Genomic DNA, 21,134 nt, shown 5'->3' with positions numbered 1-21,134 from the left:
CACCGGGTGACTGGTTTAGCAATAACAGCACGTCCATACTCCAAAGCCTCAGGAAATGGAAGTGTGGGAACCTGTCGGGCATCAGAAGAAGGTGAGAACCCACAGAGCTGCTTCCTGCTGACCTCTTTCTGCCGAATGAAACATCCTGAAGAGCCACTCTGCCGCTGTTTCAGTTTCTCCAGTCAGGCATTTTGACCTGGCCCGTCTGGAGACACTTCTATCATATACATCAGCAGAAGCACCTGAGTGGCAGTTATCTGACAGCAGCCATGCTAGCAAGTCCAGCGCCTTGGTTACTCTGCCCAAGGCTCACAGCCAGAAGCCCCAGGGTCTGATCTCCCCCGCTCCAACACAGACCAAAGGACCCACAGGCCTGACCAAGGGGCTGCCTCGTCCACCCCTCCAGCTTCCAGTCACCATGGTCACAGTGGATCAGGAAGGAAACTCGTGCTTACTTCCTGGTTGTCCCCCTAGGTTTACCAGGAACCTCTGCAGGGCACAGCCATTTCAGGGTCTGTTGTGGAATATTTGTTTACACTATGAAGATGTGTCTTTGTCAAGGCACCTTCTGATTGGGTTAATAAAGAGCTGAATGGCCTATAGCTAGGCAGGAAGTGGTTAGGCGGGACTTCCAGGGACAGAGAGGCCTCTGGGGAGAAGAAAGGTGAAGTCATCAGCCAGACACATAGGAAGCAGCATGAGGAGTACAAAGAAAAGGTATCTGAGACACGTAAAAGAACATAGATTAAAAAAAAAAACAGAGGTAATTTAAGTTATAAGAGCTTCTAAGTTATTGACCAAGTTTTGATAAGTAATATTAAGTCTGACAAAAAAAAGTCTGCCTACAGAGGTCTGGTGAGTAGCCAGCCTTCAGGAGGCCTCTGTTGAGGCAAGAGGAAGGCCTGGGACTGATCTGTGGAACTCAGGCTCTTAGGGTTTGTCCAGAGTCAGAGCTGTGTCCCACAAGGAAACCTATGGGCTCTAAGCATGTCTTATCAGCCTGAAGGGCCTGGCCAAGTGCTGTATAGGACGGTTCACCAACCTAGGTCCAAGGACACCTAAGAGTGGCCTGCCTGCTTATTTGAGGAACAACAACCAAAGATTCCTTCCTGAGGTGGTGGCTTTCTTCTGGCCTCATGTGTGTTCCCTCTATTACAGACAAGCAATGGAGGTTCTGAGACAGATGTACCCACCACTGCCCAGCTAGTCTTGGGGTTGGATTTGAACATGTGGCTGACCTCTATGCCCAGCTTCCAAACAGGAAATTACAGGAATTATTGAAGGAGATGGCAAAAGAGGTGACTGTGACCCAGGGATGAGTTAGCCTTGGAGAAGAGATCCCTGCAGGGCCTGGTGGTGGTCCCAGAGGGAGGCTGCCAGCAATCTGAATACAGAAAGGGGAAGTAGCATGAGCTGGGGTGGCTTTCTGGAGACCACACTTTTTGTGCCTTTCACAAACAAAAACTAGTTTGATTGGGACACAATTCAACCAGCTAAAGTGTATAATTTGATGGTTTTCATAGAGCCACAAAATTGTGCAGCCGGCACCACAGTCAATTTAAAAACATTTTCATCACCACCAAAGAAACACCATAGCCACTGCCAGTCTGTTCTCCACTATCCTCTTCCCCCAGCTTCTAGCAACCACCAGTTTATTTTCTGTGTCTGTGAAATTGCCTATTCTGAACACTTCATACAAATGGAATGTGGGTTTACGACTGGCTTCTGTCACTTAGCATTGTCTTCAAGATTCATCCATGTAGCTGGGCGGTGGTGGCGCACGCCTTTAATCCCAGCACTCGGGAGGCAGAGACAGGTGGATTTCTGTGAGTTGGAGGCCAGCCTGGTCTACAAGGGCTAGTTCCAGGACAGGCTCCAAAGCTACAGAGAAACCCTGTCTCGAAAAACTAATAGCAAAAAAAAAAAAAAAAAAAAAAAAATCATCCATGTAGAAGCACCATTTTGTTTGGACCCCATTCATTTTTATGGCTGAATTATATCCCCTGATTAAACTGATTAAATATCACTTACCAGGTGTACTCATTTATAAGTTGGTGCATGCTTGGTTGCCTCTACATACTGGCTACTATGAGTAGTTCGTATTTCTTTCTGTGCTGGGGATTGAACGTAGGGCCTCACATATATGTGCTAGGTGAGCATTCTACCACTGAGCTCCTGCCCCAGCCCTGGATAAAATAAATAAGGCTAGTATACACAGTCATAATATAAGGTTATTACTGGACACATCATGATGGATAGCTTTGTCAACTTGACACAACCTGGAACCTCTGAGAAGAGAGTCTCAATAAGGGATTGTCTATATTAGTTTGGCCTGTGAACAAGCTGTTGAGGGGGAGTGTCTTAATTAAGTTATTGATGTGGGAAGACTCAGCCCACTGCGGGCAGCACCATTCCGGCACAGGGCGTCCTGAACGAGTGGAGAAACTGAGCTGAGCACGGGCAGATAAAGGCAAACATGCACACATTCATTTCTCTCCGCTCTTGACTGTGAATGTCATGTGACCAGCTGTTTGACAACCCTGCCCTTGACTTCCCCACAAGTAATTGTAACCTAGAACTGTAACCTAGAACTGAAAGCTGAAATAACCCCTTTTGGATGTACAATTGAGGGTAGGATCTCTGGATACAGGGTAACCTTTTTGAGGAACTACCAAGAGTGCTTCCCAAAACAACCACCCCTGGTTCCCTCCCAGTAGGAGGCTGTTAACGATGCTTCTCTCACTTCCACAGTCAGGTTTGGAGGAAATGATAACAGAGAAGTAGAGGTAAGGGGTGTGCGGACACTCTAGCAGAAGTGTGTAACAAGACAGGGTTATGTCTCTGGTAACTAATAGCCAAGGATGTGGATGGACGTTGGTTACTCCTATAATGCACAAGACAGTCCCAAGCGCAAAACTTACATCTGTCCCCAGTTGACTAAATAGTGCCCAGGCTGAGAATGAATCAGACCAGGTGGTATTTTGAGGTCTGCTGTTACCCGTTCTCATGGGCTTGGCAGGCTCAGGAGACATTTTTGAGTGGCTGGACATTTAAAGGAGAGGCCTCAAGCCTTGAGGTTGTTGGATAAGCTGGCAGGTTTTCTTCCTCTGCCTTCCTCTGGGTGGGGTACCTAGCACAGGTGCGTTAGACGACAGGCTTGACAGACGCAATCTGCCCTGTTAAACAGTGCGCTTATCAACACGGGCAGCATCAAAGGAAGACTGGAGCGGCTAAGTGTCAGGGATGTGGAGGAGGTGCCCGGCCTTGGGAGCTGAGGGTGGGCTGTGTGGCTCCCTCTGGGATGGAGGAGCTCTCAGTCGTGCCCTGGGCCTTGTCACCTGCCGGCCCTGAGCGCCTCGCTGCCCGGTGCCAACTTGGAGACTTTCCTGTAAGTTTCCCTCGCAGGCTCCCCGCGCGGGCCAAGGCGACAAGCCCGCGGAGCCCTCGACCCCGGCACCGCCCGCCGCCAGGCCCGGCCCCAGGGGCGCGGCCCGGCTTCTGCGCTCCCCAGGGGGCTCCGGGCTGCAAGCCGCCGCCGCCGAATGGCTTCTGACAAAAAGCCCTTGACCACCAGGGCCGGCCTCTTCCTGCGAGCCCCGCGCTCTGCGATCCAGGAAGTGGAAGCCAGCGGCCCCGCGCTTCCCCACTGGGCGCGCTGCTGGCGGCGGCGCTTGGCCCGACCCTCGGCGAGGGACAGCGCCAGCGCCACGCGGAGGTCGCCGCGCCCCTGAGCCCGGAGGATCCGCGTCCCCAACTGTGGGCCCCACGATGCGACGCGCCGAGGCGCCCGCGAGCGCCCACCCCTCCGGGTAAGTGGCAGCCCGCGCCCGCCTCTCCCCAGGTGGCCCGCGTCCTGCACCTTTGGTCTGCTTGGTCACCGAGAGTCCTGGCTGCTCAGGAGGGACCCTGAGCTGCGGACGTGTGGGTGTCGTGTTGAGATGGGGGCCCCCTACCTCCGGCCCAGTAGGGACCCAAACCAGACGTGGGTTCTACAGGGAAAAGGGGCGGCACTGGTGAGTACAGCACTTGGCCAAACTTTCGAACTCAAACTTTTCTAACTGGAAAAGCAGCGCACATTCCCCGCGGCTGGGCGGATTTGGTTAGAGTATATGTGTATTTGTACTAGTTCGAGCCCGGTGTGTCTGTGTAGATATGGCTCCTTCCCAGGCTGAACTTTGGATGCAAGCATTCGTTGTCCTGACGCAGCCAGCCCCGTGCACCCCAGTGTACCGCTGTTCTGCCTGAGCCCTAACCCCCCTTGCACCCTCATGTCCTGGGGCTAAGAGGAGAGTAGGGTGGTAGATCAAAGGCATCTACAACTTCAGGAACCTCACCAGGCAGCTGATCCTCTGCCCTGATTGAGGCGCCACCGGGATCCCCTCCGCTAGCCGGCTGGATGGACAGGGACAGTAACCTTTGGACTGTCCTCTGCTTCTGCTAAGCCTGGTGTGTGAGGAGGGTCTAGGGCGCTCGGGTGCATATGGTTGGCGGGACCCCAGGGTACAGATTCATCATGAAGTGAGTCAAACTAAATGGCTTGGGGACTGCTACTTTTCTGCTCTTTCCTACCCCCCCCCCCCACGAGAGATTAGCTCGCGGAGGGTCAGTTTTAAAGCGGAACAGAGTAGGGAGCGATTTCTGTGAAAGCCTTCCAGGACTTTCTGAGGTGCCATGGCTGATGGGCGCATCTGGGGCGCCATACCTTTGTATTTTCGTTTAAAAGTCCCGGGCCTGGTCTTGCGGCTGGCTGGCTGCTTTAAGTCTGTGACCTCATCTCCCAGGGCCTTGGGTCTCCACTCGGTAGAACAGGAATTCTGTACCGATCTTGTGCGGGGGAGGGGGGGCTGGGAGTGGCCTGTCGGGGCCCTTAAGTCATGTAGATCTGATTGCCTTCCTCCTACCCCCAATCAGCCACAGCCCGGAAATTCTGTGTTGATGCTTCCTTCGCTGGGGAACTGGGAATTCTGATGCGGAAGGGGACTCCTGGGAGCAAGTATCTGCTCTACCCTGGGTGGAAAGGTTAAGCCGGCTAGAAAAGGAGGGTGAGAAACCAGGCTATGACCTCATCTACTTCCATTCCCCACCCCCCAGCCCCATCCCCACCCCACACCCCAGATGACCTGGCCTGACCCATTTCCTTCTGCTTTTCCTTATTCGTGCCTGCTCCAGTGATTTAATCCATGCCTCAGTTTACCTACAAGGATAAGCAATAGTCACTACTCTTCACAGGCTGCTTTTAGGGTTAAGTTAGTCGAAAGCATTACGCAGATTGGCCGGGAGGCGATGTCCTCGATAGTTATTATGATCATTGTCATCTGTTGGGTGGGGACCTTCCTTTTGCCAACTGGGTGATTGGGACAAAGTGCTCTGACCTCCGCCTCATCTGGAAATCCTCCTTCACTAGGGTTGGAGTGAAGGGATTTTGGTGTAGAGATGGGGGGAGGCTATGAGCTGGTATGTGTGAACCTGACACTCATGTGTGTGTAGAAGCCAGGCGCTGATGTCATGTGTCTTTTTCAGTCGCTCTTGGTCTCAATTTTTTTGAGACAGTTTCTCACGGGACCTCACTGATTCAGCTTGCCTGCCTGGCCAGCGAGCCACAGAGGTCTGCCCACCTGGTGTTACATGCGTCCCGGAGAAGCAGACTCAGGCCCTCGTGTTTACACAGCAGGCAGCTTACTGACTGAACCTTCTCGCCAACACCCAGAGGAGTTGTATCTAAGCCTCTGTTTATAGGCAGTATAGGAGCTAGGCCACTCTCTGACCTGCTTACGACAGCGCCTGGTTCACGCTAAGCACTCTTGAGCAGAAATTTGCTGCAGGAAATGTTTGTTACTTTAGAGGCTCTTTACGTGGGAACGGTTCCTAAGTGTCCTGTGTTAAATCTCGTACGTAGGGCAGGGCCCTCAGGCTAACATTTTCAAAATGTCCTTTCCTACCCCCACTGGCAGAGGGCTTGCTACCGTGAGTGGCTACTGTCTGTGTACAGAAACCAAAGTGAGCCTCTAACTGACAGCTGCTTCTAATGGCCCTGGTCCCTGCTCAGGGGTTGGTCCCTTCCAAGTCCTGGGGGGTACTTTCTAACACACCCTGCCCCTGAGCTACACATCTAAAAACCCAGAGGCCTTTCACCCCAAAACATCCCTAGGCCCTGCTGCCATCAGGACTGGTCCTGAAAGCTTTTTGAGTCTCTTTGCACCCTACTGGCCCAGAACCCTCTCCTTTCTGGAGTGGGAGGCATTCAGATAGCTGGGGAATGCTACTACCTGCAAGCAACCAGGATAATGTCACTTGAGTTCTGACTCCTGTATTGAGGGTCTTTACAAGCAAATTCTGCTCCTTCTTGAAACGGTTGACTGGGAGAAGAGAAAATGCAGAGAGGTTGCCAGCCATGCTGGGGGCAGCCATTTTTTCCCACCAACTGTTGTGGGAGGGATACACTTAAGACTGTTCACAACCCCTCAAACAGGCTCTGCACACTGACTGGTATCCTCAGAGGACGGAGGAACCATCAGAGCATTCTAGACAGGTGGTCAGAGGAGGTCACTGGGACGAGAGGACATTCAGCAGAGGCTAAGACAATCTAGAACACTCAAGGGGTGGGGCGATGCGGTTAGCGGGAGCTAGAGCTACAGAAAGTGGGTCTTGCAGGGGTTGAGCAGTCTTGGGTGAGTGCTCAGGGCCTAGCTGAGGTTTGCACAGAGGGTGACAGACAGCAGCTGGGAGGTCCCGTACAGTAGCCTGGTAGTCAGGTGTAAACAGGATGGACCGGATGGACCACTGAGGCAGGAGGAGTAAGAGTGGCAGACTTTGTTGATGGATTGAAATTAGACTGATGAAATAGGGGATAGGGGCAACTCCAGAGGCGGAGCTGGTGGAAGGCAGCTGCTCAGGATCACACACCCAGCTGTGTGGAGTCCTAGGAGATTGAATAATGGTGTTCCTTGGAGCCTGGGAGAGCTGGAAGTTTTCTAGGCCCAGGGGAGACGTGGCAGGCACCCCACACCACCCTGCCGTGGAAAGCGTGCCCTATACATTTTCCCAGGTTTGCTGTGTTGAGGATTTATAGGTTTACTTTAAATTGTATTTGTAAAAGAATTCCTTTCTTAGAAAAACTTGGGTGGGCCCCTGACCCAATCTGTCCTCAGTGTAGCAATGAGGAAACAGAGACCCTGAAAGAGGAAGATGAACTTGGGTCTCTGAGCCTTTGGCCTGACATGATACAGGGGTCCTGTTGAGGCCATGCTGACCAGTCCTTAGTCTCTCTAGGCTCTGAGACTCAGAGGTCTGAGACTCAGGGAAGCCCCTGTGCAGGGCATCAGCTCCTACAGCTCTACTGTCTTCTCTGACTTCTTGGCGTTCAGGGTCTGATGTTCTCAGGTTGCCTTGACTGGCATCCACCTTCTGACAGAGACCCTGGCCTGAGGCAGTGAAGGGTTTTCTTACCAGGGATGTGGGGGAGGAATGCAGCTGGCATGGCATGGAGGAGTCTAGGCATACCCATCCCTGCGGTCCTCCTGGACTCTCCTTTCTATCTTGACGCCTACGTGTTCTGGTCCCAGGTTGGCACTGGCATTCTGACACAGATGGAGTCTAGACATCACAAGTAGAAACACCTATAGAACATCTCTGTTGGAAGCAGAAGGGGGACATGGATCAGGGGCAGGTCCCTTACCACCCTCTCCACCTCCCACAACTAGTCCGCAGAGGGAGTGAGAGCTGGCCTTCAGGGTCCCAGCGTGACTGCCGTCTCTTCCCTCGGGCCCTCCCCCAGGTTCCACCTGTCATGGCCAGTGAATCATCTCTTGGTTCGTGTCACTAGACAGTGACAAATGAGCTGAACTGGCAGGCAGCCATGAAGAAGAGGGGGGAAGTAGGTTTGGAGAAGCGAGGAGCCGGGAAAGGCTTGGAACTGGGATCCTTGGCTGGCCCGGAAGGGAGAGTGGTTCTGCACTCCCCAGAAGTGAATGGCCCGAAAGGGAGGGTGGTCCTGCACTCCCCAGAAGAGAATGGCCCTGAAGTTTCTCCAGTGACTGGAAAAAGAAGGCATTGGCTGGGGCTAGAGGGGGTGATAGATGGAAATGATACAGATCTGTGGAGGTGGCTTCCTAGCCACTGCAGGAGTTTGAGAGAATCATGTCCCCAGAAAGAACCCAAGCACAGGGAAGGGGATCTAGAAGAACCCCTGAAATTCTTATGTGTCCCTTTATCAGCCCCTTATTAGTGAAGGAATAGGTGACTATGAGTCACCTTGTTCTCACTTAGTGGATGATTTCGTTAGGGTTTCTATGGTTGCGAAAGAACATCATGACCCCAAAGCAAGTTGAGGAGGAAAAAGTTTTTATTTCATCTTACACATCTGCATCATAGTCCACCATCAAAAACAAAGGTCAGGAAGTGGAAGCCACGGAGCAATGCTCTTACTGGCTTGCTCCTCGTGGCTTGCTCAGTCTACCTTCTTATAGTTCCCAGGATCATCGGAACTGCCCACAGGGAACTGTACCTTCACGCATCAATCACCAATTAAGAAAATGCAGCACAGGCCAATCTGGTGGGGGCATTCTCTCAGCTGAGGTTCCCTCTTCGAAGACGACTCTACCTTGAGTCAAGCTGACGTAAAATTAGCCAGCACATTGGGTTATTGCAGACCCGACAACCGATTCTAGGCCTTTCTATCAAGGCACCCCCTGCCCAGAACTTGCCTTTTATTCTTAGAATCAGGAAGTTGCACTACTTTGTCCCCAAGGGAGGTCTGGACCATGGAAGTCTCGACTGAAGGACCTACGGATCAAAACCACAACTGTAGTGGCTTTTCCCTCCTCTCCTCTGTGGCACAGTGTTGAAAGTTCGAAAGAGGACAGCTGTTTCAGCTGCGTGGAGGACTCTCAGGCCAGGCAGGGAGAGCAGCATGCCCCTCCAGCCCCTTGTCACCGTCAGGTGCGTGCCCCTCAAAGGAGTGCAGGCCCCAGGGTCTTTTCACAATCCCTATCCTGGAAGGTAGAGGGGACTGGATACCCAGGACCTTGTGTGGGGACCCGGCTGAGCCCCATTCCACCATGATCCTTACTGACAGGATGTTATGAGCCCCTCTCAGGGATGGGCAGAGTTGAGCATCCTGAGCCTGGAAAAGAGATAGGTGGAAGTTCTGGGGTCCCTGGCTGCTTCACAAGGCTTCAATTGCAGATCTCTGAACTCAGAGAAACTTGGATTTTAAAGGCACTGTTGTTGGGGAGGGTTGCAGTGCTGGAAGGGAGCCTGTCTTTCTTTGATCTGAAGACTGTTCAGGGGCTTGCATATATAGAGATCATCTGCAGAGCTAATGGGCATCCTGGGGTCCTGTCCCCTCTCAAGTTTGGGAATTGGTTTCCTAATAAACAATTCTCTGCAGCTCTGGTCTCCAAATATCTTATCTTTGAACAGCTGCTCCAAGGATATCCAGTAATTCCCTCCAGGGCTGGCCCATGGGCAGGAGGAATAGGGTCCTGCAATAAGACTAGGGTGCATGCTTAGGGCAGGCCGTGAATGGGCCTCCTGCCGATGGCTAGAAAGGTGACCCACAGAATAGTCTAGAACATGCTATTCCCTTTCCTAAGAAACAAAGGCAGACTCAGAAAGGAGGCTTCTGGGCCACCTCTCTGTTCTAGCAGTTAAGGGGTAATGCTTTCTCATATTGTGGGGTTCAGTTGACAAAACTGGTCATGCAAAAGAGCTGAGTCTGAGCGCTCCCATGGCTAAGGCCAATGGTTTCCTAGTGGGGCTTTGACTGAGGGTGGGTGGGAGGGCTTCTCCAGGAAGGGTTGACATCAGGCCGGTTCGAGAGACCTCCCAGCCACATTGGGAGAGGGTTGAAGGGGAGGGGAGAGGTAGGGAGGGAAACAGAGAAAAATGTAGAGCTCACTAAAAATCAATTAAAAAAAAAGAACAGTAGGGAAGCCCCAAAGCTTTCAGTTGTCTACACGGTGTGTAAGTTGCCTGTGACGTCAACCTGAGACAAGGTGGAAAGATGGAGGTCAGAGGAGACCCTGCCTGGGAAGGGTTCTCTGGCTGCCTACCAGAGTAAGGTCTCCTCACCACACTCCCAGGCCTTCTTCACATCACTCAGCCAGTCTCTGTGTAGGAGGCCAGAAAGTGACTCTGTGTCCTCCATCTCCATTCAGTGTGTGAGAGTGTCCTTGAAGGAGAGAGAGAGGTGCACAGGCCAGAAGAATCTATCTTCAGATATCAACAAGGCAGAGGGAGGGCTTTCTCAACTCTGTATCTCTCAGGCTGTCAGACTCAGCTTTTCACGGAAGAATCTGGAAGTATCTTGGTTTCCACTTCAGGGGCCGTTCCTCTCCCCTAGATAGAAGCCTGTGAGGGCTGCGCCAAACCTGATACAAGGCTGATAGTAAATAGTCACAAACTTTGGAAAGGGTCACAGAGGATCTCATGGTGTCTCGCCAATTCCTGGGATGTTCCCACTCTGTCGGTAGATTTAAAAGAATGAACCAGCCAGAGATAGAATTTTAGTTCCTTTCAGACAAAGCGGCCCACCTCTAGAGGGTTGTGGTCAGGCTTGTCTGTGTCAGAGGTAGCTACAGTGAGCTCAGGCCACATCCTATAAAGCATTGGCCCCAGGCTCTGGGCTAAGACTGCATCTTCCTATTCAGGGCCAGGTGGACTGGGGGGGGGGGGGGTTTCTCTATTTCTGGCCTGGGAAGGAAAGAATCTTTGAGAGAGAGGTAAGGGTGGGCCTTAGATAGGCTATCCTATTAGACACTGCCCCCTGGAATGCTGGCCTCTTATTGTTGCCGACTCTGAGATCTTCAAACAAGCCAAGAGCTTGTTTTCTCTAGATGAGACTTGAGATGCCTTTGCCACTCCACTGATGAGTGGGGCCCAGTGGGGATGCTGAAGCCAATGGGAGGAGCCTGTTTTCTTAAGGGCTGGGTGGAGTGGGCTAGCCCAAAGGGAGGACCTCTGGCATTGGGAAGCCCTCCTCTGTAGGCTCCCTGGGGCTCTGAGGTTGGTGAAAGAACAAGCCTGACTTCATCTAGACTGAACGTCTCTGGCTAACTAGGAAGACAAGATTTACCCAGTTCTTTGCCTAGACTCCTCTCTCTCAGCCTCTCAGAGGCTGGCCATGTGGATATGTCTAGGACATTAAGTCAGCTTCTAAGGATGGCATTTGATGACACTGTCGGTTATACCTGTATCTTCCTGCTCTGCGTGTTAAGTAGAGCCTCCTTCTGAAGCATATTCAGACATTCTTTCAGTCAGTAAATATCTTCCTGTTCACTCATTCACCCATTCTCCTCCAGCCACCTATCCGTTCATCCATCCCTAACCCGCTCAGTTATTCAGACAGCTAGCCATCTGTCTCCCACCTGTTGATCCATCCGCCATCCACTCATTGTCCTCCTACCACCAGCCAGCATCTGCCACCTGTCCACCCTTTGATTGCCCCTTTATATAACCATCTAGCCAGAAGTCAGTCCATCTATGTTCCATCTGTCCATCCACTCACCTGTCTATTCATTCATCCATCTATTCGTCCCTCCACTCACCCATTCATTCATCAGTTCATCTCTCCATCATCCATTCATCCATCTCTCTGTTCATCTGTCCCTTCATCTATCTGCCCATCTATTCATTCATCTATCCATCATTCATCAGTTAGCCACTCACTGAGCACTTAGACGTCTAGACGTTTCCAAATCCACTAGGGAACAGAAGAGAGGCATGCGCAGAGCTGAAGTACTAGGTACTCTAGACAAAGGTGCTGAGGGGGTACTGCCATTGTCTGTGGTGAGCAGGGATAGCTCTGGGGTCATGTCTTCAAGGGTGAGTGTGTATTAAACGCTGAGATCAGGAATCCAGGGAAAGGAATTCAGTTAGGAGTTGGATTGAAGTAGAAAAGTTGGTACCAATAGGGCATGTGTGTGGAACCCTGAAGAGTCTAGTGTGGAGCAGGGAAAGGTGCTGTGTGAAGGCGTGGAGGGGCTTCTACTTGGCTCTCTGTAGAAGAGTTTGGGGTTTATTTCCCATAGTGATGAGCAGGGCCTGTTCCTCCACTCAGGGCTCAGCAGTGGTAGGCAAGATGCTGCAGCTGAGCCTGCCACAGTACCTCCTTCCTCTCGCATGGCTAATGGGGTGGCAACCCCAGCTCCCACAGTATTGTCATGGTGACCAGCCCTCTGGACTGTGAGGCCATGGTGTTCTCAGCCCTCTGGACTGTGAGACCATTGGGAACTCTGTGTGCATGCGTACATGTGTGTATGCTTGTTCATGCACATACATGCTGTTACGCATGTGGATATTATTGATCCTCAAAAATAATTTTTATTACATACTTCAAAAATTCATGGACAAAAATAATGAAATTGAAAGCCTCAAACATTTGTCTCTTAATCTGTACCCTGATCAAATGTGTGTTTGTATAATTTTAATCTGTGTGTACATGATAACTTGTGTTCCTTTTTTTGCACCAAGGGTTACTTCCTTCCATGTTTCTACATATACTGGGGACATGTGTTGCCTGTCAACCATCATAGTGCCATATAATGTCAAATTACATTTTGTATGTATGCCATGTGCACAGTGGAGATTAGAGGATAACTTCTGGAGTCGGTTCATTCCTTCCTTCATGGGTCCTGAGAGTAGATCTCAGGGCATCAAGCTTGGTGCCAGGTACCTTACCCACTGAGCAGTCTCTCTTGCCTATGTTATAGTCCATGTAATGAACAGAGTCAGCTTAGTCATTGCCTGTGTGGACTGTTCATCATCATCCCAAGACTCTGTGTTGAATGAGACCTCTGAAAATGTGTGCAGGTCTAATGTTTAGGGACTTTTGATTTTCTCGAGAGTAGTTCTGGTCTCTATCCAAGGACCTTTATAAGAGTAAAGAAAGCCTTTGTGGTTGGCTCCTGCATTTTAGGTGTATAGAACTTTTAAACCAAATATTTTGCAATTTTCTTGCAAGTAGATATAGTCATTTGATTTTTAAGTTCAGGACAGAGAGGTGTAAGTAGGAAGTGAAGTTTGCCCTTACAATGAAAGGATTTGTGCTTCCTATTGGCTGAAATCAGATATCATGGCTGGAGCTGAGGCAGCCATCTTGGATTCTGAGGTAAACTTAAATGCAGAAGCTATGCGAACTGGGATAACAATATAGTTAGGGTGTCAAAACATAGGACATCACCCTCACTGTGGACTAATTATCCAGAGTCACACACGTCTCCTCAGATGAGGGAGGAACACATTCATCTTGTTTAAATCACTGCAATTTTATTTTTTCTATTACAAATTCTATTCCAAGTAACAGAGTTTTCTATTTTTTATCCATACCCAGAAATACTAAACTGAATTTTAGGACTATGTATGAGTCCCTGTTCTCAGTGGGGGCAGAAAGGAGAAAAAGAGAAAGGAGAGGCCACCCTTCCAGGACTAGATTGCAGGCATGTGAGCTTTAGATTTCGCTGGAAGCTTCTGGAAGCTTCTGGCTGTTTATTCTGGTTCACGTCTGACTGCAAAGCCTTGTGCTCTGGGATGCGTCATACCTCCTCAAGACTGTTGCATGCCATGGCGCAGGTTGTTCACTGGCTCAGATGTGCCTGGCTGAGGGCGTGCCAGTGGGGGAGGGGGAAGGAAATTGCATTTTACTCCTGACAGTTGTGTGGGAGGTGGGGTGGGCTCAGCCTGCTTCTGGGAGAGCAAAGAGCACCTTTTTCCAACTTGTACAGAGGTACTCTGTGGGGCCATAGGGGACCCCCAACCAAAGAAAACACTAATTAGCATATGTAGGGCACAAAATACTCAGCCCAGAGGGACAGTGACCAGGGCTGGGGGGAGCTTATATTCCAGGGCTCAGAGGGCATCCCCCTGAGTGAGGGATGTCAGCTCCCATGGGGCCACCCAGACATGTATCCACTCACTCCGGTGCCCTTCGGTTTTCCCTGGAATGGACCCAGTGTGCCCTCTGTAAGCAGGCTGCCACTTCCTAACTGGATGAGTTTGCGGCCCTCTGAGCCTTGGGGCTTAGCAGATATTTCCTGTTTTGACTTGGGATCTCACTGGGTTGGTATGCCGGTTTGTATATCCAGGTTCTCACAGCCCAGGCGGTGGCTTCCAGTTGGGGTGATCACAAATACAGGCACCACAGATGTCTATGCCTAGATTTCCATCGTGGAACCCACATGGCTGTCCGAGCTGACGGATAAAGAGAGTGGGTGGCCCCAGCTGTGTAGGCTACTACAGACTGAGCAAGGCTCACGGTCTGCACCAGAACTTAGCAGAGGAGACAGGGTGCAGTGGGGTTGCTTAGAAGGGAGAGTGCATGGGACCTTACAGGAGCTGTGTGTGCACGGCTTAGGTGGGGTGGGTGCTACTACCTAGGCTCCTCTCCAGGCAGCTCCTCAGGCACAGGGACAGCCATCGCTCAGGGTACTCTCAGTGAGGCCTGGACACTGTGGTTAGAGAAGCAGGGCCTAGAGCAAGCTGGCAGGACTCACTTTCCCATCTCTGCCTCAGTTTCCTCATTGTACAAGTAAAGTCATAACTGTTCCTAACCCGTGGAGTTATTGCATTTTGTGAGTTAATACGTGTTAGCAGTTTGAACAGTGTTGAGCATAAAGGAGGTGTCCCACGAGGTGCTGTTCTGAGGGTCCCTGTGCCTCACGCTCTTGTCGCTGTCACTCAGACTTCTGGCAGTAACCCAGCTCATGGGGTTTCTGTGCCTTGTGCAAACTGGTATCTAGTTCCCGACCACAGTCCCCTCTGACTTGCTTTGAATGCTTGGGATGGATGCTTGCCCTCTCTGGTCTTCGCTTCCTCTGTGACTAGAGCATGGAAAGGCAGAGGTCCCATGCGCTTGTCGCAGAATGAAGTTAAGTGGTGAGTGGCCTCTCAGCCCTCTTGCAGTGACACTTCGCAAAGACTCATGACCCCTCCATTTATGGTGGGATGAGAGGCCTGGGTGCATGTTTCTTGGGAGACCGCCCCCCAAATTTGGAGGCTGGGAGAGCCTATGACAGCTGCCACTGGCCAGTCCTTCCTTTTTCTCCCAAGTGCATCCTCTGCCTCCACTGGGAGCTGAGAGCAGGCTGCTGCCAGGCTGTATGTGGAGAGCCCCTACCCTCACCTCTCACCCCCACCCTCACCCCTCCGATCCCCACCATACACAGGTCTTGTTTTCCCAGGGTCCTGTGTAGAAGCCAGGCTCACAATGGCTACTGCTGGTATCGTAGCATGAGGACATTTCCGGTGGATCCTCATACATCATGGCTTTTGTTTGAAAACCTGCCGGCTGGATAACACGTGAAATTCTCTAATAGTGCCTGCCAAGAGCTAGCAGTCCTCTGATCGGAGGACAGGTGGCAAGGTGGACACGCGTCCTTCCACGGTCTCTCCGCCTCACGCTGCAGACAGATGATGTCCTTGTCAGAATACCCTTCACATTCTTATTGTACCTGTTGTTGTTGTCAGTGGTGGTCATTTTATTGTTCTGAGTGGCCCCAATAGCACTGAAATGTCTTGTCCCTAGCACAGGAGGCCATGGTGTGCCTGGGAGAAGGTCTGTGGGCTCTGCAAGCTTCTGATGTGTGTGAACTGTGATGTCGTGGCGTGTGGTGTTTGCTAGTAATGAATGGAGGATGTGTGTTCAGTCAGCACAAAACTGAACCTTAGGCTGGCCAGAAGCCATGAAAACAGGCTTCAGTATTGGCTCTCAGTAGCTACAGGAGTAAGACTCTACCCTCTGAGGATAAGCCTGCCACCTCCCTCCGTCCTAGGCCTCCAGGCTATAGAGTGTCTGCTTTATCTGTAGTCTGCCTAGAAAAGCACATACTGTCTTAGGCCCTGCCTGGGGCCTGGGGCTTCCCTCACCTCCACTAAAGTCTGAGTTTAGAAGGTCAGCAGTCACTGCAAATGGCTTTGTTCTGTGACTCTAATAGAAGAGCATGGTTATTTGTGTGTCATTGGGACAGGGGCAGGGACTCTGGGCACTCTTGGCTGTGCCCTGGTAACCCCGCTTGCATCCTGAGGATCTACTTCTGACCGCACTGTTGAAAATTCTCCCTATTGTCACCATCTTCCAAGGCTGGAGTTCTGGTGCCTCTTGGCAGGCCAGGAGACAATAGCGTTGGAACCAGAGTGAAGCTCCGCCCCAGCCAGAGCCTCTGCTTAGCCACAAATCCCCTGCATTCTGTATCCTGTGCCACCCCTGAGGCTCACAGCTGATGCCCTCCATTCAGGAATGCCCTGAGTTCCATCGCCCCAACCCCACTGCAGGGTGACACCCAAGTTGGAAGGCACAGAAAGGATGTCAGCTTCCTACTTGCTAGTCTCACCTTTGACACCTGCAGACCACACTCTGTCCTTGGAATTCCAGGGACACTTGAAACGGATGTGTGGGGTATATACCTGAGTGTCTTCCTACAGCTCCCATTCTCCCCCACCTCAGTACCTCACCCTGCCTCAAGTTCACTAGCCAGCATCTTGCCAGCTCCTGCTGCTATGACAAAATGCCAGAGCCGGCACCTTTTAAACAACAGTGGTTTCCCTCTCACCGGGTTGGGGGCTGTAAAATCCAAAGTCAAAGTGCTAACAGGTTGGGTGTCAGTGGGGCCATTTTCTGTTTCTCACAGGCTGCTGGCTCTGTCCTCACATGCAAGGAGACCAAGTTGTGTCTGGGCCTCTATATGAGGCAAAAAAATCCACCCATGAGGCTTCACCCTCTTCATTATATAATCCCTTCCCAAAGGTACCATCTCCTCATACCATCCTACAAGGTAAAATTTTGCATTGAGCATCTGAAACACACAGACATGGGTCTGTGACAGCCAGTATCTTAGCTTCTTCCAGCCTGGCGCTTGAACGCTCAGACCTGTCACATGTCACATCTGTTGGGGTAGCTGGGCGTATACGAACAGGGAGTAACTGAGTGGCAGGGTTCCGGGCCCAGGCAGGCAATGCTGTTTGACTTTTGGAGGTTGCTTGGGAGGTGACTCCCTTAGAATCGACAGGAGAGTCAGCCTGGGGTGCACACATGGCATACCTGACACCCAGTAGAGGAAATGTGGCCACAGCCACTGCTTGGGAGGGTGTCAGGTGACTCACTGTCACAGATGCTGGAGAGACGTGATGCTTTGATGGTTTGTGCAAGATGCGGGTCAGACCTGTGTCCTGTCTGCACCCTCTCATTCTTAGCAGTGACCCAAGGAGAGGCAGCTGCTGGAAGCCACACTTATGTTCTGAGTCACCTCTCCATTCAGAGATGGGGACTCCTTTGTCAGAGGACACTTTCTCCCTTCCCCCACTGACATCCATGCCCTCCAGTAGCCCTGTGGAGCAGATGGGGGCTTGTAACCTTTTTCTTATTTTACTGCCAAGGAAACCCCGATTCAGAGCAAGTCGATAGCAGAGGCTAGACCAGAGGATTGCTCCCTTTCCAAGACAGAACTTTTCCTACCCTACTCGAGTAGTACCCTGTGCAAGTTGGATGGTGGCCGTAGCTGACCATTTATTTAGCCATCTCTAAGCTCCAGATGCCCTGGTTCTGGTGTTCCCCCATAGCAGCCCTTCCGGGTCAGCCAGGGTTGGTACTCTGACTGAAAGATTGATATGAGAGTCTCAGTACACTGCCGGCAGCTGCCTGGGTGAAGAGCTTGGTCTCTGTCCTCTTCTGGCATGAGTTGTGTGTCCCCTGCCAAGCTCCTGTGTCAGTGCGTGGTGGGGTCTGTGTGTGTTGTCTCTTCCTTCCTGCCACCTCAATTCCAGATGGTGAGACCCCTGAATAAACATGCAGCTTACAGGGCCAGAGGCAGGGTGGCTGTGGGACATGGGAGACACTCCATGCTATACTACTCAACTCTAGAATAGCCCATCTGGGTGAGGCCCCCACCCATGGCTGTCTGCACCTCAAGCCTCCTTGGTCCGGTTTTTTCAACCGCTCCCACTGTGGGAAAAGAAAGCAGCAGAAACAAGGAGGACACCAAACTTAGGGGTCAATAAAAAAGCCCAGGAGCCCCGGGGCAGCTGGGGTCAACCTGCTAAAGTCGAGGCCTGGTGTCCAGCCTGCCGCATGGCAGCTCCTGGGAGAAAGCCATCTCAGGCTGGAGCTCTTTCCTGAGCTGCTTTCCCAGCAGGGCTGTGCTTAGGGAAGGGACACACAGCAAGGATGTGCTTCTCTCTCCTGGGCCCCCTTTGCTTTCCAATCGAAAACAAATCGCAGGAGACACAAGGTCACGAACACCCTGAGAAAGCAAACAATAAAGAGGTCCAGGTCTGCCAGATCCCTTGGGGTAGCCACTGGCCTCGGGTACCTGTCACACACCGAGTGAAGCCCATGAAGACCGCACTGGGCGGTGTAGGTCTACCAGTTGTCCCATCACCCTAGCTTCCAGGAGACAGCTCTGGCTAACACTACAAACTAGCAAAGCCAGCAGCCACTGACTAACACTTGGGATGAGTTGGAGCCCTCTGGACCCATCTTCTATACTGATCCTTTTGTAGTATCCTGGAGACAGCGTCCCTGCACTTGTCCAGCCCCACATACACAATCCTGTCTGATGCCCCTGGCTCTGGCCCTGTGGATATATGAGGACATTTTCCCTCCTTTTTTCCCCTCCAGAGGAGGGATCTGAATGTGCTGGCTGGCTTGGATGAAATACCTAATGATTCACTCAAGAAGGAAGGGTTTGTTCTCTCTCACGGTTTCAGGTTCCCATCATGGTCACCGGGCTCAGTTGCTTTGGGGTCTGTGTGTCCAGACAGAGCATCATGGCAGGAGTTGTCTGCCTCACCGTGGCCCGGCAGTGTGAGAGAACCGACTTGTGAAGTAAAGCCACGTTTCCCGAAAGCTAATGGAGCCATCATCCCCCAGTGAATGACCACACAGATGAGGTTGGGGTCCCTGTGGCCTGTCACCTCTCTCAGACCTCACCTCTTAACTCCACTACCGTGGGCCCTTCACTTACAGGTTTAGGAGAGGCACTTCAGATCCACTCTGTGATGCTGGAACACAGAGAAAGCAAAGGGCCTCAAGTGTGGGGAGTCGTGGACCAGTCTTCCCCTGGCACCATCAGGGTGTCCAAGATGCTCCCAGGCAATGAGCTGGGCTTTTGAGTGCTCCAACCCAAATTCTGCTCTGTTTCGTACAAGAAACACAGATAGGCAAGTAGCACGTAAGTCTGGGTATTTTTTCTTTCACTTTGTGTGTGTGTGTGTGTGTGTGTGTGTATCTGTATGTCTGTCTGCATGTGATGTGTGGTGTGTATGTTTGTGTATGGTGTGTGTGTGTGTGTGTGTGTGTGTGTGTGTGTGTGTGCACATATCACCTATGTGTGCTCTGTATGTAGAGAGCTGAGGACAGCCTTGGGCTTGGGAGCCTTTTGCTTTTGGTTTGAGACAGGGTCTCTCGTTGCAAAGCCAGCCGGCCAGTGAGCTCCAGGGATATCTCCATCTCCCATCTCCCACTTCTGAGATTGCAAGTATGTGCCGCTGCGCCCAGCTTCTTAGGTGGGTTCTAGAGGTAGAACTCAGAGTCTGCCGTTCTTTGAGGTCGACTCTTTACTGACTGAGGCTTCTCAGCCCTATTTGTCTGTCTTCATAGTTTCCTGTTACTTTCTGGTAACAACAATTAGTATTAATAAAACATAAAAAATACAGACTGTGCAGGAAAGTATAAAGGAGACAGAGATCTCTGTATCTTGATGTGAAGAGACCCATGGTGCCCAGCGCCGTCCCCATGTAGAGCCAGGGCCAGGTTCCCCTCTCCCACCCTGGGGGGAGGGGTGCTGTGTCTGTCTTCATGGTTATCCCTACAAGTGCTAGTCAGATTTTCAGCCTTTCCCTCTGCATCCTCCTTCCCTCCTCTCCCTCCATTCTCAACACCACCGCCACTCCATCCGACAGAGAAACTCAGGACATACTGTTCTGTCTTTTGCCACTAACCACTTCCGGTCACCCTTTCCATATCAGTGCGCAGCCTTCTCTCTCTCTCTTTTTTTTTTTTTCAGTTGCATAGTTCGTCCTTCATTTTCCTGATCCCTTATCAACGGGCACAGAGGTCGTTTCCAGCCGTGTCTCCTGTGCAGACAATGCCCCAGTGGCTCCAGGGAGCACTGGTTGTTTCAGGAATCATGTTGCACATGGCAGCTCTATCTGCAAAGATGACTCTCCTCAGCTGTGGGGTCAAAGGGCATGCACACCTACAATTGTGCTATAAATTAAAAGTTACCCTCCATGGAAGCTGTACTACCCAAAATTCCTGCCAGCTAAATGTCCCTTGGGAACCTTTTAATGGCTGTACTAAGTTCATCATCTAAAGTTGCTTTCTCTGTAGGTCGAGGATGGATGGATATTGCCAGTTGCCTGGAATGCCAATGTGTCTTTATTTGTCATTCCTTTTTTCTCCTCCACCCCTGCTCTGTGCTGGGCCTGGGCCGTAGACATCCTCAGCACCAAACACAGACAGGGAAGGAGAGGGGATCTTCATGGGTGAGGGTGTGACACCTTCACCGTTTGATTTTCCCTATTTCCTCAGCTGTGAATCCTGCCCCAGAAAACACTTGCATTCTTGAGAGATCTCCTTGAGGTAGGTTCTAAAACAAAACGGCCTACTACAGATACACTTAGCCCAAAGAGGGCCAAGCCCTGAGTGGGACTGCATGGTGCAACTCAGCCACACATGGGGCCTCCTCCTAAGGAGAACTTGGCTTGCTTGGAGTTTCCAGCCACCTCTGGTATATCCCCAACCCATAGCATAGTCACATGAATATTCAAAATCAGAAAGAACATCTGGGTGCCGTGGAAGGTCCTCCCTCTCTCCACCAGCTCTCTGTCCCCTCTGGGCACCTCGTGGCCACCTTTCTCTCTGTCTCTGCACAGGCATCCTGAGATCGTCCTGATATGAATGTTCAACACATGTGCCCAGAGCTTGTCCCTGCCACAGGGACCTGGGTCCTGTGCCTTTGAGGGTTTTAGCTTCAGTCCTGGCCAGTACATGGGTTGCTGAACCCTGCCTTCTCCATGTCTAGTGATGCCTCTAGGTGTCTCTTTGGGGCGGGTGCAGGATGCCAGCTACTCTCTTCTTTAATGGTTTATTTCTAGTTATGTGTATAGGCATGTGTCTATGTGTAGGTATATGCACATATGAG

At 51.4% G+C, this 21,134-nt stretch overlaps 1 protein-coding gene across 3 annotated transcripts in view; it reads left to right on the top strand.

Moving 5' to 3' along the window:
* Nucleotides 1-3,212: 3,212 nt before the first annotated feature.
* The window catches only part of Rin3 (Ras and Rab interactor 3), a 109,748-nt gene continuing 91,826 nt past the window's right edge, over nucleotides 3,213-21,134 (top strand). Inside the window, exon 1 of one of the 3 annotated variants that reach the window (XM_038337021.2) lies at nucleotides 3,213-3,809. In XM_038337021.2, the coding sequence (XP_038192949.1) occupies nucleotides 3,769-3,809 (41 nt within the window). In that variant the 5' untranslated portion in view covers nucleotides 3,213-3,768. Of the gene's footprint in view, nucleotides 3,810-3,889; nucleotides 4,014-4,394; nucleotides 4,519-21,134 lie in introns of those variants that run through there. The other 2 variants (XM_038337024.2, XM_038337022.2) reach the window with 2 other exon arrangements.

The sequence above is a fragment of the Arvicola amphibius genome, chromosome 7, assembly GCF_903992535.2.
Source record: "Arvicola amphibius chromosome 7, mArvAmp1.2, whole genome shotgun sequence".
Taxonomy (NCBI): Eukaryota; Metazoa; Chordata; class Mammalia; order Rodentia; family Cricetidae; genus Arvicola; species Arvicola amphibius.
The sequence above is the reverse complement of the archived record's forward strand: the minus strand, read 5'-3'. Positions and strand labels throughout refer to the sequence as shown.